Here is an 18,241-nt window from a genome sequence, read left to right on the forward strand (position 1 = left end):
AGGAAAAAATCAATGAACTTGAAGAAAGAACAATAGAAATTACCCAATCTGAACAACAGAGAGAAAATTGACTGAAAAAAATTAACAGAGCCTCAGGGACAAAAGATCTAGCATTTGTGTAATAAGAGTCCAGAAAGAGAGGAGAAAAAAGATGAGGCTAAATTACTTGAAGAAATAATAAATGAAAACTTCCCAAATTTGGCAAAATATCTAATGCTACAGATTCAAATTATAGTCAAACTTCGGAAAACTAAAGACAATGAAAAAAAAAATATTGAAAGCAGTGAGAGAAACACTTTACCTACAGAGGGAAAACAATAACAGCAGATTTCTTATTAGAAACCATGGAGGCCAGAAGGAAGTGGCACAATATTTTTTGTTCACTGAAAGAAGAGTTGCCAATCCAAAATCATATGCCCAATGAAAATATCCTTCAAAAATGAAAGGAAAGTCAAGACATTCTCAGAAAACTAAGATAATTTGTCATAAACAAACTAAGAGAATTTGTCATAAACAAACCTACCCTAAAAGAATGGCTGAAGGAAGTTCTCTAAAAAGAAAGGAAATGATAAAAGAAGGAATCTTGAAACATCAGGAAGGAAAAAAGAATAATGGAAAGAGTAAAAATATTGTTAAGTATGATAGATTTTTCTTGTCCTTTTGGGTTTTCTAAATTATGTTTGATGGTTGAAGCAAAGTTATAACGCTGTCTGATATGATTCAAAATGTATATAGAAGAAATATTGAAAACAATTCTTTTGTAAACAAACATAAAGAGAAGTAAAGTTTCTATACTTTGCTTCAATTGGTAAAATGTCAACACCAGTAGACTAATAAGTTATGTATATATAATGTAATACCAAGAGCAAGCACTAAAGAAGCTATACAAAAAGATACACTCAGAAATACTATAGATAAATATGGAATTCTAAAAATGTTCGAGTGATCCACAAAAGCCAGGAAAAAGAAAAAGAAAAATGAAAAAAGAAAAAACAGAAAAATGGCATACTTAAGCTCTAACATATCAACATTTACATTAAAAATAGAAATAGACGTATCTAAAACTATGCCATCTACAAGAAACATCAAATATAGTGATATAGACAGGTTGAATATAAAAGAATGAAAATATGTAGCATGTAAATATGAATCAAAGGAAAGCAGGATTGACAATATTAATATCAGATAAAGTGGAATTTAGAGCCAAGAAAATTACTAAAGGTAGAGAGGAACATTATATAATGATAAAAGGATCAATCTACCAAGAAGACATAGCAATCCTATGTATGGACCAAACAACAGAGATACAAAATATGTGAAACAAAAATTAATACAAATGAAAGGAGAAATAGACAAATCCACAGTTAAAATTGGAGACTTCAACTCCCCTCTCTCAAAAATTGATGAAACAACTAGACAGAAAATCAGCAAGGAAATAATAAAACTCAACAACACTGCCAACTAACAGGACTTAAGAGACATTTAAAGAACACTCCATCAATAACAGCAGAACACACACACTTTTCAATGACCCATGGAACATATACCAAGATAAACCATATCCTGTGCCATAAAACTAACCTCCAGAATCTGTGCTCTAGATAATCTTAAAGTACAAACTAATATTAATAAAAGTGGAGAGTTCAGTGTCAAAAGAATATGAGGTAGAGGAATAATCTTTAGTTGGGTTGGAGTTGTCTGGAAAGGAAACAACCATTTACTGAAGTTTTCTTTCCTTCATTGACCATTTTGTACTTGCTCTCTATAAGAATGGCAGAGAGGTTTCACGTCACAGGCCAACTCTGAAAATGGCTACCTAGAAAACAATGTTAACACAGATTCTGATGCCACATAACAGCTGAGCAAGAGAGTTTTATGTTTAATTGGCTATTTTCCATTTACGAGGTGGAAAGAAAGGATGACATGAGAATGAATAATATGTTTTTGCATCTGTCACTGTTGTAAGATTCGAGCTAGATGTTTTACATATGTTATGTTATGTAATCCATACAAAACACTGTGTGTAGAGTATTATTCACAATTTATCGATTAGGAAACCGAGGCTCAGAGAGTTTAGTTAACTGATTCAAACTCACAAAGCCAATAAGTGCCAGAGCCAGGATGAAGCCAACTTCTCCATCCCAAGGAATCATGCTCTTTTCATGGACATGGATTGGTGGAGATGGCAAAAAAGAGTGGTTTGTGCAAAAAAAGAGTGGTAGGCACAGAAATAGCAATCAGCCAATCACTGAAAAGACAGGAAGCAGATTGGCCTGACTAAAGCAGAGGAGCATATTGGGTGATAATGACAGGAGATTAAGGGAGACAGAGTACCCACCCAGCTGATTGGAAGCTTTAAATCAAAAAGCTTGTAACACTAAAAGATTTATTCTTCCAATTTGTCTGTTTTCTGAGGGCTTCTAATGCAGTGGAAGATATAGTGACAATAGCAGGCTTCAAGACTTGTTTCTCTTTCCCCATATTCTTGTGCCAGTTTTCTTTTTTTTTTTTTTTAACTTGTTTATTTTAATTAGTTTCAAGTATACAGTACATTGGTTAGACATCTGTGTAGTTCGCAAAATGATCCCCAAATTGCTCCCTCCCTCCCCTGACCGTCCACCTAGCCAACGTATTCATGTTAATTGCATTTCCTATGCTGTGCTCCCCAACCGCGTGACCATCCATCAGCTACTAATTTGTACTTCTTTAACCCTTTACCCCATTCTCCCAGCCTTCCAACATCTCCTGTCAATCACCAAATTGTCCACTATATTTGTGAGTCTGTTTTTGATTAGTTTGTTCTTTTTATTCCTTAGATTCTACATATAAGTGAAATCATAGTGTTTCTTTTTCTCTGTCAGACTTAAATACCTTCTAGGTCCATCAAAGCAATATCTTTTTCCATCCCTTCCTTTTAGTCTCTGTGTCTTTTAATCTGATAGGCAACATGTAGGGGACTTGTTTTCCTTTCAATTCATCCACTCTTTTAGTTGGAACATTTAATTCTTTTCCATTTGAAGTACTTATTGATAGGAATGTAGTTGTTACCATTTTTTGTTTCTGTTTTTGATACATGTTTTTTTCTTTTTACAGAAGTCCCTCCAACATTTCCTGTAATACTGGCTTGGTGGTGATAAATTCCTTTAGCTTATTTTTGTCTGGGAAGTTCTTTATCTGTCTTTCAACTATAAATGATAGCTTTGCTGAATAAATTATTCTTGGTTGTAGACCCTGAGTCTTCATCCTGTCGAATATTTTTTGTCAGGCTCTTCTGTCCTGCATAGTTTCTTATGAGAAATCAGCTGCCAGTCTTAAGGATTTTTCCTTATAAGTAACTGTCTGTTTTTCTCATGCTGCTTTTAATATTCTTTCTTTGTATTTAACCTTTGGCATTTTATTTATGATGTGTCTTGTTGTGGGCCTCTTTGAATCCCTGATTTTTAGAATTCTCTGAGCTTCCTGGGGATTTATCTCCATTTCCTTCACCAGGGTAGGGAAGTTTTCCATCATCATTTCTTCAAACAGCTTTTCAACATCTTGATTTTCTTTAGTTATGCCGATCAGACAGATATTTGGACCCTTAATAGTGTCCTGTATGCTCCTTAAATTCTTTTTATAGTCTTGGCATCTTTTTTCTTGCCATTCTGATTGAGTGTCCTTGGCTTTCCCATCCTCTAGATAGGGCATTTGATCCTTTTCTTTATTCACTCTGTTTATTCCTTTGTCTATTCCATTTAATATACTTCTCATCTCAGATAATGTGTTCTTCATTTCAGACTGGTTCCCATCTATAATTTCTATTTCCATTTTTATGTTTTTTTAATCTCTTTGTTAAAGTTCTCACTGAATTTAACCAAAGTTCATTGAGCATCTTTATAACCAATGTTTTGAACTCTGCTTCTGTTAGATTACTTGACTCCATTATATCTAGATCTCTGTTCTGTTCTCTCATATGGTTTCTGCTTCTTTGTCCTTCCATTTTAACTGCCTTTTCTTGTCTGTTTCTATGTACTAAGCAAAGCTCTTAAGTCTCCCGGTATTATTAGTGTGGATTTGTGAAGTAAGTGTTCAGTGATACAGTCCTGAGAGGGGTTTAGCTGCAGGCCGAATTTAGCCCAAGCCTCTGCCCCTCTGGGGCCACCTATTAAGATTCAGCAAGCAATCTACAGATGCTGTGCTTATAGTTGCCTCAAAGGGCCACACCAGAAACCGAGGCCAGCTGCCTCCAGTATGAGTATAGGTGCTGCTCAGCAAGGAGTACCTGACTTGCTGAGGATATACCTGGATGTGGCTTGGGTGGGGCTGCGAGTTGGGGAAGGCAGAGTTTCAGGGAATCCTTTGGGTGGAGCGACTTCTGTTATCCAGTTTGATGACATCAGGCCTATGAACGTGCAGTGTCTTGCGCACTGGCATGGGGGAGGTCTCAACAGGGAACAATGGATACTGCTGGCACTTCTGGACCAAGCGAGTCTCACCTCCACCCTCACTCCGACAATGTCTTCCTGTAAGTCCCTGGTGCCCCCTGTGCAGCTGAACCGGCACTGGTGCTCAGAGGGAGCAGGTCCATCACTGCAAAAATCTGCTGGTGGACGCGGCCCCTTTAAGCAGCTTCTGCTACTGCTGCAGCCTCCATCTCAGCTGCTGGAGACTGGGCAGGCTCGCATCCTTGCCCCGTCCTTCCTTCTGCCGTTGCACAGTGCTTTTTTAGATTTCTCTCTAGTTGTATGGCTTGTTTATCAAGATCCCAGATGATTTTTCCTTCTGCTGCCCCTTGTTTCCGTCACAGCTTTGATTTGGTCACCAGAGGGATGAACAAAGCTTCTATCATCTACTCCAGTTTGGTTCCCTCCTCCTTGTGCCAGTTTTCTTAACCTGCCTTCTTAAGGGGATTGAGATCCATCAATTTTCCAATTGTGTTTTTTTATTATAAAAAATAGATATATATATTACAAAAAAATCTCAAATAATAAAGTGTTTAAATTATAAAGTATTACCACCAACCTTTAATCCCATTCCCCAAAAGTAACTCTTGTTAATGTTTGCTGTCTTTTAGATCTTTTGTATATTTATAAATATATGTATATAATTTATTTTATTATATATTACATGACATTTAAAATATATACTTATATGTTATATATGTACACATACATGTAAAATGCTATATTTTACATGTATATAGTATATATATATATATAATCCTGATGACATAAACACAGTTTTATCATTCTTAGTAAAGAAAAGAGTCAAAGACCAAGAAGTTTGAGCCAGAGCTCAGATTTTTTAAATTGTCTTTTCCTTTGTGAAAAGCTGCATTCCTCTCAGGGATAAGATATCCGAGCTTCTAATGAAAGGGCCTTGAAAAAGGAAATGGCTTGTTCTGATTGCTTTGTTACTGTTAACCCTAAGTCAACAAGGTCAGTAGATTCTAGGGCAAGAAATTAAGTTTAAGTGCTTGGGAAGAAAATGTGTGGTCTAGTGCCTGTAGGGGGCTTCTGAATGAACATTCAGGACCTACTTTATCTCATTAAATTCAGTTAATTAGGGAAAGAGAAACAGAAGAGTTATCAAAAGTGCCTAACCTAACTTTTTTGTTGGAAGTGCCCTGGAGAGAACCTAATTGGTGCCATGGCTGGTCTGAGGACATTCCATCTCACTCTGTTTTTCTTTTCCATCTGACCACTCTGCAGCTATCAATGGGCGTGTTAGGTTTTGGCTTCATTGCCACTTACCTTCCAGAGGCTGCAATCAGTGCTTACCTGGCTGCCACAGCACTACACATTATACTGTCCCAGCTGACTTGCATCTTTGGGATTATGATTAGTTTCCACGCTGGCCCTATCTCCTTCTTCTATGTGAGTAATTTCTACCCTCACCCCAAATTACAAATACCCCTCCCCTTGTTTCCAAAAAGAAGCAGACCTGAGTGGAGATACTCCTGCATAGGCAGTTGGGTGAAGAGGTCCTGGAAATAATTTTATCTCTTTTAGATTTACAGTCTTGATTAATTGCAGATGCCAGTTGGACCATGTTCTCAGTTGCATTAACCATTTTGCCCAGATTTTTAAACTAATGTTTTATATTAAGCTAAATTAAAGATTTATATGAAAATTTGGTCTTTAAGGTACTTTATCTATCACAATTTTTCCTACTACATGCCTCATATCAAACATGTATCTTAAAGATACATGTAAAATGCTAAAGAATGTAAAATGCTAAGTAATCCCTGAATGAAAAAAATGGCATAGAAGCCAAGCTAAAGAACATATATGGTCTGGGAAAATCAATAAAGAATAGGCTAATAAACAGACCTTCATTACAATGAAATATATAAAGTGTATTCTTTCCTTATTGGACATTACTGTTTATAATATCATTTTTTTCCAACTTAAAAAAATACACATGTACCTACTTGGTCTCGCTGTTCTAGTAGTACTCCAAAGATTTTTGGGCCCAGCAACGCTGCCTTGGGACTTCTTTTTGAACTAATCTAGAAAGAGTATCATTTTCTAGATTTAGGCAATTATTATATTCCTTTCTAATTCTCTGTAATTTTGTTTTCTTTCAGAACATAGTTAACTACTGTATGTCTCTCCCAAAAGCTAATTCTACCAGCATCCTACTATTCCTAACTGCTGTTGTCGCTCTGAGAACCAACAAATGCATCAGAATTTCCTTCAATCAGTACCCCATTGAGTTTCCTATGGAAGTTTTTCTGGTAGGTGTTTTGATGACCCAAATTCATGGTTAAGATCATTTAAAATACCTACCTTTTAAACAATTAAATAAAAAGCAACCTAGGAAGAGAAAGGTTCAGAGAAGACTAAAAATAACTTTAAATTTTTTTTTTTATTTTTAGTTTCAAATATACAGCACGTTGGTTAGACATCGATATAGTTTATGAAGTGGTCCCCCTGATTACTCTGTCTTCCCTCTGGCTCTACACATAGCCATTACATTACTGCCGACTGCATTCCCCATACCCATGACCATCTATCAACAACTAATTTGTACTTCTTTAACCCTTCACCCCTTTCTCCCAGCCCCCCAACCCCCTCCCCTCTGCTGTCACCAGATGTCCTCTATATTAATGAGTCAGTTGTAAAAATAACTTTTAAAAAACATATGTTGAATTGTGACAAAGCTGAATACATTTAGTTTTAAATACTAGCTTATATTTGTAAAACATACTTATTTTCAAAGGACTTTTAGCTATTGCCTCTTTTTCACACTATTTAAAAATAAGGTTTTTTCCTCCTTATGAGAGTAATATGGGCTCATCCTAACACTTTCAAAAGACATAAAGAAGAAAAAAGGGAGAAAAAGAATTCCAAACGCTGCACCACGCAGAGGGTGCAACTACAATTGATAGTTTTGGATTTTCAGTTTTTTCAGTCCTTTTTTCTTTCAAACAAATATATGACAGGCCTATGCTCAGTGTTGGTGAATTTCCATCTTCTATGTAGAAGTTTCGTTTCTATTTTAACATAGTTGCAATCATTCTGCTATTCAGCCTCTTCGCATTCTCACTATGCTACAGTAGAGAAGTTGAGGGAGATGAGATGTGACATGAATTACCTAATCCATGTCACTAGTAAGCAACGGAGCTGGGGCTCCCCACTATCTAATAATAATATTTCTTGTTTCTTTCTTAAAATCTACTGATAAAATGTATCTTTTGCAGTTATAATTAACATTTTTATAATAATAAAGACATTTTCATAAATAAAGCTCAGGTTTTTTAAGCCATCATTTTTCATATTAGGATCACCGAATGCTTGGGTGTCATTGAGAATTATTTTCCCCTTAAGAAGTGTTCTGTTGCAGAGATAATTAACATCCAAATATCCATGTGCTCCCCTATATTTCCCAACCATCCTAGTCAGGCAGGACTATGTGACTTTAAGGCCAAAGCACAGGAGACTAGGCGAGAGTCTCCATGTTTCTTTCTTCCTCTGCTGTGGTAATCATAGAGACTGTATGTTGAGATGATGGAGTCTGCAGGTGGAATTGGTCTTGACCCCTGAGGCACCATTTGCAAAGAAGCTACCCTGGAGAGACACTGGCCCACAATGGACTCTGCAGGCAAAACATCTTTTATGTGTTCAGATCTCATGGTTTGTATGTTGCCACAGCATAACCTATCCTATACTAACTAATCCAGGTCTATATAGTTCATGATCGAAAGAGTATGGGGGTTGCTTTGGAAACTGAGACCAAGCTCTGTCTCATAACTGTTGTCTACCTCTTGTAGAGGTACATATTCTTTCTTCCTTGTATTAGCTCAAAAGCTCTTCATTTATAAAGGCCAAAAGCTGAAAGGCTGCTTTAACAAAAGATTTTTCAAAACACTGTGCACAAATAGTGGTGCCCTAGAGCCCAGGAGACAGTGTGCATATGATGTTTGGGAAGTGGAGTCAGAGGCAACCTCTCATTTTCTTGGAATCCAGTCCAGTTCTGGCACCTTAAGAAACAGGCTTTAGAGTCACCAGCAGATGGCACCTATGACACAGACATCAATGTGCTTGCTAACTTGCGCACTAACTTGCGCACGTGCTCGCACGCTCTCTCTCTCTGTGCCCCCGCCCCCACCGCCACTCGCTCTCTAATTTTAGCTTTATCGAGGTACAATTAACATATAAACTTGTAAGATATTTAAAGTATACACCATGGTGATTTGATATACAGTGCCTTGTGAAAGCATTCCTCCCACCCAGTTAATTAACACATCTATCACCTCACATATTTATCTTTTTTTTTTGCTGATAACACTTAAGCTCTACTCCCTTATCAAATTTCAATTATATAATACAGTGTTATCAACTATAGTCACCGTGTTATACATTAGGTCCTCAGACCTTATTCATCTTATAACTGAAAGTTTATACCTTTTACCAACTTTTTCCTATTTCACCCACCCCCCAGCCCCTGGCAACCACTTTTCTACTCTTTGTTTCTATCAATGTAACTGTTTGGGTTTTTTTTAAGTTCCACATATAATCGATACCATACAGTATTTGTTTTCCTTTGTCTGGCTTATTTCACTTAGCATAATGCCCCCAAGGCTCATCCATGTTTTCTCAAATCAACCCTCCCCTAAGAGACATCAGCAATAAGAATCATAGTGATATTCCTTCAAGCAGCCTCAAAGGCAATGAACATTATTAGCCAGGGTTATTAGGAAAGGAAAGAGGTAAGAGTATAGAGGATGCTGTGGCTTTACTATGGCTGAAGGATTGGTTTGTGGGCTACAGTTAAGACATTCCTTTGGGGAATGCTATAAATAATTAGGATGCTTCATAAAGTGAAGTGAGAAAGCAATCTGAGGCCCAGCGATACAAGTAGGTAAAGACTTAGAATTATTGCAATTTAGGAATTAAAATTTTTCATGACCTAATTTATACTCAAAGGTTATTGAAGCCTACAATGTACTACTTATTCTCATGTCAGGTGATTCGGAACACTTTCCACCACATAGCAGAGATTAGAGATGTAGTTTAGAACTGGAAAAAGACCTCCATGTTTCCTCTGGTTGTGCGGAGAGTGGGAGAGGGAGGGTGGAAGCTGCTATGGCCTAAGGTCTATAAAGCTTCTCACAGCACCCATCATGACACTGCTGTTTAGATGTGCTGGAGGAACATGCACATACCTCAATTTGTCCTTAAGGTAGTAGTCTCAAATATAAGGACATTTTTCAAGGCTATATCTAGGATCCAGGTAGAATATACTGACATATAATTCAAGAGTCTTATAGTTATAGAACATGATATATACTATATGTTCATAATTTATATGTGTGTATTTTTAAGCTGTATAGCAAAAACAAAAAAAAGTGTCAATAGTCGATGTCTTTGGGTGATTTATTTTTGCTTTTAAATTTTTCCTATTTTCTTTATTTTCCTTTATGAGCAAGTATTATCTTTATACTAAAAATAAAAAGTTCCTTGGACACTCATCACACTTCTTGTCTCTTAACTATAAAAAGACCAAAACTCTCCTTTGACTCAAGCTATGATCCAGATTCTTCCCTCCATTTTGATCTGTAGGCTTCCTAGGGGTCTTCATCTGATCACAGGTAAACCAACTGCTATGCTGCTCAGTGTCTGGTTAAACTCTTAGAGTAGAAACTGGGAAAAGATTTATGTGTTAGTAGGGACAATGGGGTACAGCAACTATATGATTATTATTTTGAAACCTAGGCATCTCTTGTCTCTGGTTCAATTTGCTTTTCTGTGAGGTCTTTACAAGGTATAACAGCTGCTAGGTTGTCTAATTGAAATGGAAAGGAGACTTGCCATTTTAGAAAGAAATGAATGGGGAATAAAGGCAAGTAATTGCTTTGCTGAAGACTTTGTCCTTGTGCTCTCAAATGCTATTCATATTATTAAGGGTTAGTCAGTAATATGATTCTTGATATACCTCAACAATCCCCCAAAAGGCATATTTATATTGGCACAACTTAAATCTAAAATCTATAAACTTTTAAAACTGAGGCCTTGATACAACTATTACCTGAAAATATGTTTATATTTGCTCCAGATGTTTAAAGTTGGTAAGGAAAGAGAAGTCCAGGGCATCTATTTTTTCCTATTATTATGTCAGAGACCAAAGCTGTTTTTCATTCTGGCTACAATGCTAAAAAGGGTTTAGGGAACTAAAAGAGTCAGGGAGAACATCTGCCTTTTTTGCTCCACTAAACTGGCCTTCTCTCCAATCTTCATAAATAGACTGCCACATATTTCATTCCCTGTCCTGCCAGATGCTGAGGGCACCTCTACTCCTGGAAGCAATACGTAAAATAATATTTAGATGATCATATGCCTTTTTTTTTTTTTAAACCCCTACAGATTCTTGGCTTCAGTGCATTTGCAAACAAGATACACATGGATACAGAAACCAGCAAGACGCTCATTGATATGATTCCTTATAGGTTGGTAATTCCACTTTTCAAGACTACTTTTCCCTTTCTGTTACCTTCTCTTAGCCTCTGACCACAGTGCTTGATTGATATTCTCCACTAGCAGTCTCTAGCCATAGCCAAATTTGGGTCAATGAGTTCAAATTCATTTTAGAACACAGAGGTTCATGAAAGGAGAAGGGCTAGGACAACCCCTTCTTTCTTCTCTGGTCAGCCTCTGACTCTCTTCCCGTAGTTGAACCAATCCCGTTACCCAAGTAAACTGTTGAATGCATGGAATACCAGAGAGACTCGTGAATTTTTTTGTAATACATTATGGGCCTTCTCAACTTCCACACCTATCTGATTAACTCTCAAGGATGCCTCTGTTTTCCTAGCCTCTCTCCTGGGGCTCAGTGTTTAGGAGGTGAGCATTCCTTCTGTCTTCACCCACTTAGACTGAATCAGTGTCCTTGAGCAACATTATGTTATTACTCTGAGTAGAAAGTTATCTTCAAATAATCTGGCAGATAAAGTTCTTAAGGACTCACAATTAATTTACATTATAATGTCTACCAGTGTCTATGAGACATCACTCTTGCTTCTGTTAGGAAGTTATAATTTCTATAACCTCGATCAGATAAATCACTTTAGCTAAGAAAGGCAATATATTGCAGTTTCTTGACTCATAGGCAGGCTTTTGAAGAGTATGTTCATTTTCCTCATGCTATTCAATAGGGAATACTAGCCCCCAGGATAATGAAACACGGGCCACTTTGACACTAATTCTAATCCAGATTGAATTAGTTTCATATCCTACTTGTTCTCAGTGAAATCTGATGATGGCTAAATCCATTTGAAATTCTGTTCAATTAAAAAAAAAAAGCGAGCAGACCCAGGGCATACGACAGTAAATAAGGCTTGGTCTCCACCCTCAGGAAAAAAAAAAGTAACATGAACAATAGGATTGACACTTTATGTAATTATTTTATTTCATTTGCTCCTCACATTTATACTATATCTTCTTTTTATGGCTGAGGAAATTGAGGCTTACCAAGTTTAAGTTACTCATCCAAGAACACACAGCTGGTCAGGGGCAGAGCTACTGTTTGAACCCATTGCTATTTAATTACAAAATCTATGATTATAATAAGCACTCTATTATATGTACTCAATATGCTTCTGTTTTTAATGACTTAAAAACCACACAGTCACCTTTTGCTTATATTTTATCATAAGATTCAAGGGTTTAGACAGACAGTAAGCATTCCAAAAATATAATTTTAAGTATTGTTTTGAACTTCCTTTTTTTATTATATATTTATCCAAGGTTCCTAGGGACTAGAAAAATGGATCTATTTAAGTTAGCTTAATATTCATGTCCCTTTTTAATCTAAACTGTTAACAAAGAATTAAATGTTACAGAGACCAGTAGAAAGGTCTCTGTAGTTTGTGTTGTTATCATGCTAAATATTAGAGGTTTACTAACATAAATTTTGGCAATAAATTCCATTTACCGTATACCTGTTTGGGATAGCCACATTCTTGCCTAACTTCTTAAAAGGACAAAAAAGGGAAATTTAACAAAAAGTTAAATATCTGCCTTTGAGTATCCAGTTATATTCCTACATAGCTCATTACTAGAAAAACATCAAGGTACTTTAAAGTTATAAGTAAGTTATAAATAGGTAATTAAAATAGACATGATGAAGGAAAAGTTATTCAAAAATAAGAATTTAGATTCATTCACATAATAATGGTGAGAAATGGGAAGATAGGAGGAAGTAGCACTTCAAGGTGCTAAAAGTGATATTTCCTACTTTAAGGAAAATGAAACTTAAAATGCATAAACTAATAAGAAATTTTAATTAGAAAAGGGATTAAAATACATCACAAAATTTCTTTTAAAGTGATTTTCCCAAGTTCATTTTACTGAATTTGGATTTTATACAAAATTTCAGAAATAAATCAATTATTAAGTCATATATCTGTGCCTTGATGAAATGATCAGACCAATCAGAAGAATAAACATTTCAAATAGCAAAACTTATCTAAAACTTATATGAGAGATTTTTTTTTTTTTTTTTTTTTACTTAGAAATTAAATCTAGAGATTTGGAAACCATAGCATACTGGTGCTTCCAAATTCAGTTTTAAAGAATTATTCTACTTTGGATCTATAGAAAATAACACTCTCCCCCAAACATGAAGATTTCTTTTCCTTTATTTAGTCTGTTTAATATCATGATTTATTTTTGAATGTTAACCAACATTGCTTCCTGGGATAAACCACAATTGGTCATGATATAATTTTATATATTGATTTGCTAAAATGATAGTAAGAATTTTTATATTTATATTCATGAGGGATGTTGACTTGAGATTTCTTTTATTGTAATGTCTGTGTCTAATTTTGATATCAGAGTAATGTTGACATAAAAAATTTTAGGATATATTCTCTTGTCTTTAACTTCTGAAGAAGTTTCTATAAAATTGGCATTATTTCTTTCTTACATATTTGGTAGAGTCCACTAGTAAAGATACTTAGACCTGAAGTTTTCAGTTTCTTAACTACATATTCATTTTTTAAATTGGTTATTTACTAAATAAAACTATCATCAAATTATATAATCATTGTTTATGATTCAGGTTATTTATTTCTTCTTAAGATACTTTTTAAAAAGATTTTAAAAATAAAAAAGTACTTAATTAGTTTTGGTGATTCATATACTACTTCTATCTAATCTAAGTTTTCAAATGTATTTATAATAATATAAAAAGTTATTTATAATAGTCTCTAATCTTGTTTATTGATATATAATTCACATGCCATAAAATTCACCATTTTAAAGTGTACAAGTTAGTAGATTTTAGTATATTCTCAAAGTTGTGTGACCATCACCACTATCTAATTTTAAAATATTTTATCATCCAAATGTAGTCCTGTACCCATTAGCACTCCCAATTGCCCCAATCCAAAGCCCTTGGCTACCACTAATCTACTTTCTGTCTCTGTAGATTTGCCTATTCTGGATATTTCATATAAATGGAATCAAACAATACGTGGTCTTTTGACTCTGTCTTCTTTTCACTTAGCATAATTTTTCAAGATTCATCCATGTTCTACCATGGATCATTCCTATTTATGGCTGAATAATATTCCATTATATGGCTATACGACTTTTTGTTAATCCATTTACCAGCTAATGGACATTTCAGTTATTTCCAATAACTATTGGTTATTATGAACAGTGCTACTACAAAAATTCATGTAGAAGTTTTTCTTTGAGCACCTGTTTTCATTCTTTTGCATGTGTGCCTAGGAGTGCATTTGCTGGATCAAATGGTAATTCTATGTTTAACTTGTTGAGGAACTAACAAACTATTTTCCACAGTGACTGCATCATTTTATATTCCCATCATCAATGCATAGGGTTCCAATTTCTCCACATCAACACTTGTTATTTTCTATTATTATAATGATTATGATTATGATTACTACCCTCTTAGTAAGTATGAAGTGTATATTGCCCTGGCTTTGATTTGCATTTCCCTAGTAACTAATGATGTTGAGCATCTTTTCATGTGCTTATTGGTCATTTATATATCCTTTATGGAGAAATGTATATTCACATCATTTGGCTATTTTTAATTGGGTTATTTGTCTTTTTTTTGTTGAATTGTAGGAGTTCGATATATATTCTGAACACCACATCTTTATTAGATATAGAATTTGCAAGTATTTTCATCCATCCAATGTGTTGTTCTTCACTTTCTTGATAGATCCTTTGAAGCACAAAATTTTTAAATTTTGATGAAGTTCAATTTAGTTTTTCTTTTGTCACTTGTGTTTTTGGTGTTATATCTAAGAAACCATTGCCTAATCCAACGTCATGAAGATTTACCCCTATGTTTTTTTCCAAGAGTTTTATAGTTTTACATCTTACATTTAGGTCTTTGATCCATTTTGAATTCATTGTTATATATGTTGTAAAACAGGGGTCCAACTTTATTCTTTTACATTTGAATATCCAGTTGTCCTAGAACCATTTGATGAAGAGACTTCTTTCCCAATTGAATGATCTTGTCACCCTTGTTGAAAATCAATTGACCGTAAATGTTTGGTCAATGTTTGGTCTGAACTCTCAATTCTATTCCATTGATCTATATGTGTATCCCTCTGTCACTTTGAATTATTGTAGCTTTGATGTAAGTTTTAAAATGGAGAAGTGTGAGTCCACCAACTTTATTCTTATTTTTCAAGATTGTTTTTGGCCATTCAGGGTCTTTGGAATTCCATATAAATTTTAGAATCAACTTTTCCATTTTTGCAAAAGTGGCCATTGGGATTTTGATAGAGATTGACTCTATATATTACTTTGTTGCTCCTACTGGCCAAACACATAAAATATGCTTAAATCCACGAATACATAAAAACTCTAAAAAAATAAATTTCTTTTTTTACCCTTGGAAAATGCTAAAGAACCAGCTAATTATTTTGAAAATTGTTAAATAAAAGAAACAAATCAAATATTTATCATGCCTTTCCTATAAGAACTGCTTTTGGTATCCAAATAGTTAATAAAAAGACATTTCACTTTATAGACGTATTACAGTCAATAAAGGGAGAAGGAATTATAAAATTAGAATACCACCATTAAGGGTTACTAGCATATTATGTGCTAACATCACAAAGAGCGGCAATTAATAACAAACTATCAGAAAGAGAAATTAAGAAAACAATCTCATTTATAACTACATCAAAAAGAATAAAATATCTAAGAATAAATTTAATCAAGGAGATAAAAGACCTGTAAACTGAAAACTATAAGACATTGATGAAAAAATTGAAGACACAAATAAAAAAAATAGTCCATGCTCATGGACTGGAAGAATTAATATTATTAAAATGTCCATATGCAAAAGCAATCTACTTTTCAGTGCAATCCCTATCAAAATTCCAATGTCAGGTTTCATAGAACTAGAAGAAACAGTCCTAAAATTTGTATAAAATCACAAAACACCCCGAGTAACCAAAGCAATCTCGAGAAAGAAGAACAAAGCTGGAGGCATCACATGTCCTGATTTCAAACTATATTACAAAGCTATAATAATCAAAACAGTATGGTATCAGAATAAAAACAGACACATAGATCAAAGGAACATAATAAAAAGCATGGAAATAAGCACATGTGTATATGATGAATTAATTTACAACAGAGATCCAAGTATATACAACGGATCCAAGAATATACAATGAAAAGTCTCTACCAAATGGTGTTGGAAACACTAGATAGCCACATGCAAAAGAATGAGACTGAACCACTATTTTACACCATACACAAAAATTAACTCAAAATGGATTAAAGACTTAAACTTAAGACCTAAAACCATAAAACTCCTGGAGAAAACAGGCAGCAAGCTCCTTGACATTGGTCTTGACAGTGATTTTTTGGATCTGACTCCAAAAGCAAAGACAGCAAAAGCAAAATCAAGCAAGTGAAACTACATCAAATTAAAAAGCTTCTGCACAGCAAAGGATACATAAAAAAAAAAAATGAAAAGGCAGCCTACCAAATGAGAGAAAATATTTGCAAATCATATATCTGATAAGGTATTAACATCCTATATATATAAAGAACTCATACAACTCAATATCAAAAAACAAACAATTCGATTTTTTCAATAATTTTATTTTTCACTTATAGTTGGCATACAATATTATTTTACTTTCAAGTGTACAACATAGTGATTAGACATCTGTATAACAAAGTGATCACCCTGAAAAATCTAGTACCCTTCTGATACTGTACCTAGTTATTACAATATTATTGGATATATTCTTTATGCTGTACTTTATATTTCTATGACTATTTTGTAACTACCAATTTGTACTTCTTAATCCCCTCCCCCTTTTTCACTGATTCCCCCAACTTTCTTCCCATCTGGTAACCCTCAAAATATTCTCTGTATCTATGAGTTTGTTTCTGGTTTTTTTTTCGGTTGTCGTTTATTTTGTTCTTTAGATTCCACATGTACATCATATGACATTTGTCTTTATTTGACTTACTCCACTCAGCAAGATACCCTCTAGGTCCATCATGAAATATCTTTTTCCATCCCTTTAGTTTCTGTCTGTGCGTCTTTTAATATAAAGTGAGTCTTGTAGGCAGCCTATGTAAGGGTTGTGTTTTCTTAACCATTCAGCCACCCTACCTTTTGATTGGAGCATCTAATTCTTTTTCATTTGAAGTACTTATTGATAGATATATAGTTATTCCCATTCTTTATTCATATTTTTGATACATTTTTTTTCTTCTTCTTCTTAAAGTAGTCCCTCCAACATTTCCTGTAATACTGCCTTGGTGGCGATGAACTCCTTTAGCTTTTTCTTGTCTGAGAAGCTCTTTATCTATCCTGATTCTAAATGACAGCTTTGCTGTGTAGAGTAATCTTGGTTGTAGATCCTAGGTTTTCATCATTTTGAATATTTTGTGCCAAGCCCTCTGGCTTGCAAAGTTTCTGCTGAGAAATCGGTTGACAGTCTTATGGGAGCTCCCTTATAGGTAACTAACTGCTTTTCTCTTGCTGTTTTTAGGATTCTCTCTTTGTATTTAACCTTTGCCATTGCAATTATAACGTATCTTGTTGTGGGCCTCTTTGAGTTCATCTTGTTTGGGACTCTGTACTTCTTGGTCTTATATGTCTATTTCCTATGCTAGCTTAAGGAAATTTTCAGTCATTATTTCATCAAGTAGGTTTTCAATTTCTTGCTCTCTCTCTTCTACTTCTGGAACCCCTCTGATATCAATGTTGTTAAACTTGCTGGTGTCCCAGAGGCTCCTTAAACTATTTTCATTTTTATGGATTCTTTTTTCTTGTTGCTGTCCTCCACTACCCTATCCTCTATATTGGTGATTCAATTCTCTGCTTCATCCACTCTGTTGAGTCCCTCTAATGTACTCTTCATCTCATATATTGTATTCTTCATTTCTGACTGGTTCTCTTTTATGTTTTTCATTTCCATTTTTATGTTTTTTAAATCTCTTTGTTAATATTCTCACTGAGTTCATCTACTCTTCCCCTAAGTTCATTGAGCATCCTTATAAGCAGTGTTTTGAACTCTGCATCTGGTAGATTGTTTGTCTCCTTTCCTCGAGTTCTTTTTCTGGAGTTTTGTTCTGTTCTTTCATTTGTTTCTTTGTTTCCCCATTTTGGCTGCCTCCTTGTGTCTGTTTCTATGTATTAGGTAGGGCTCCCAAGTCTCCTGGACTTAGTAGAGTGGTTTTATGTAGTAAGTGCCCTGTGGGGCCAGTGGCACAGTCCTGGGAGGGGTCTAGCTGCA

At 34.8% G+C, this 18,241-nt stretch overlaps 1 protein-coding gene across 1 annotated transcript in view; it reads left to right on the forward strand.

The window, feature by feature from the left end:
* SLC26A8 (solute carrier family 26 member 8) overlaps nt 1-18,241 on the forward strand; it is a 71,250-nt gene that overhangs the window by 24,645 nt on the left and 28,364 nt on the right. Inside the window, exons 5-7 of the mRNA XM_039856148.1 lie at nt 5,691-5,855; nt 6,569-6,718; nt 10,848-10,930. Coding sequence (XP_039712082.1) covers nt 5,691-5,855; nt 6,569-6,718; nt 10,848-10,930 — 398 coding nt within the window. The remainder of the gene's footprint in view (nt 1-5,690; nt 5,856-6,568; nt 6,719-10,847; nt 10,931-18,241) is intronic.

Source organism: Pteropus medius, unplaced genomic scaffold (genome assembly GCF_902729225.1).
Source record: "Pteropus medius unplaced genomic scaffold, Ma_sr-lr_union100, whole genome shotgun sequence".
NCBI classification, from domain to species: Eukaryota; Metazoa; Chordata; class Mammalia; order Chiroptera; family Pteropodidae; genus Pteropus; species Pteropus medius.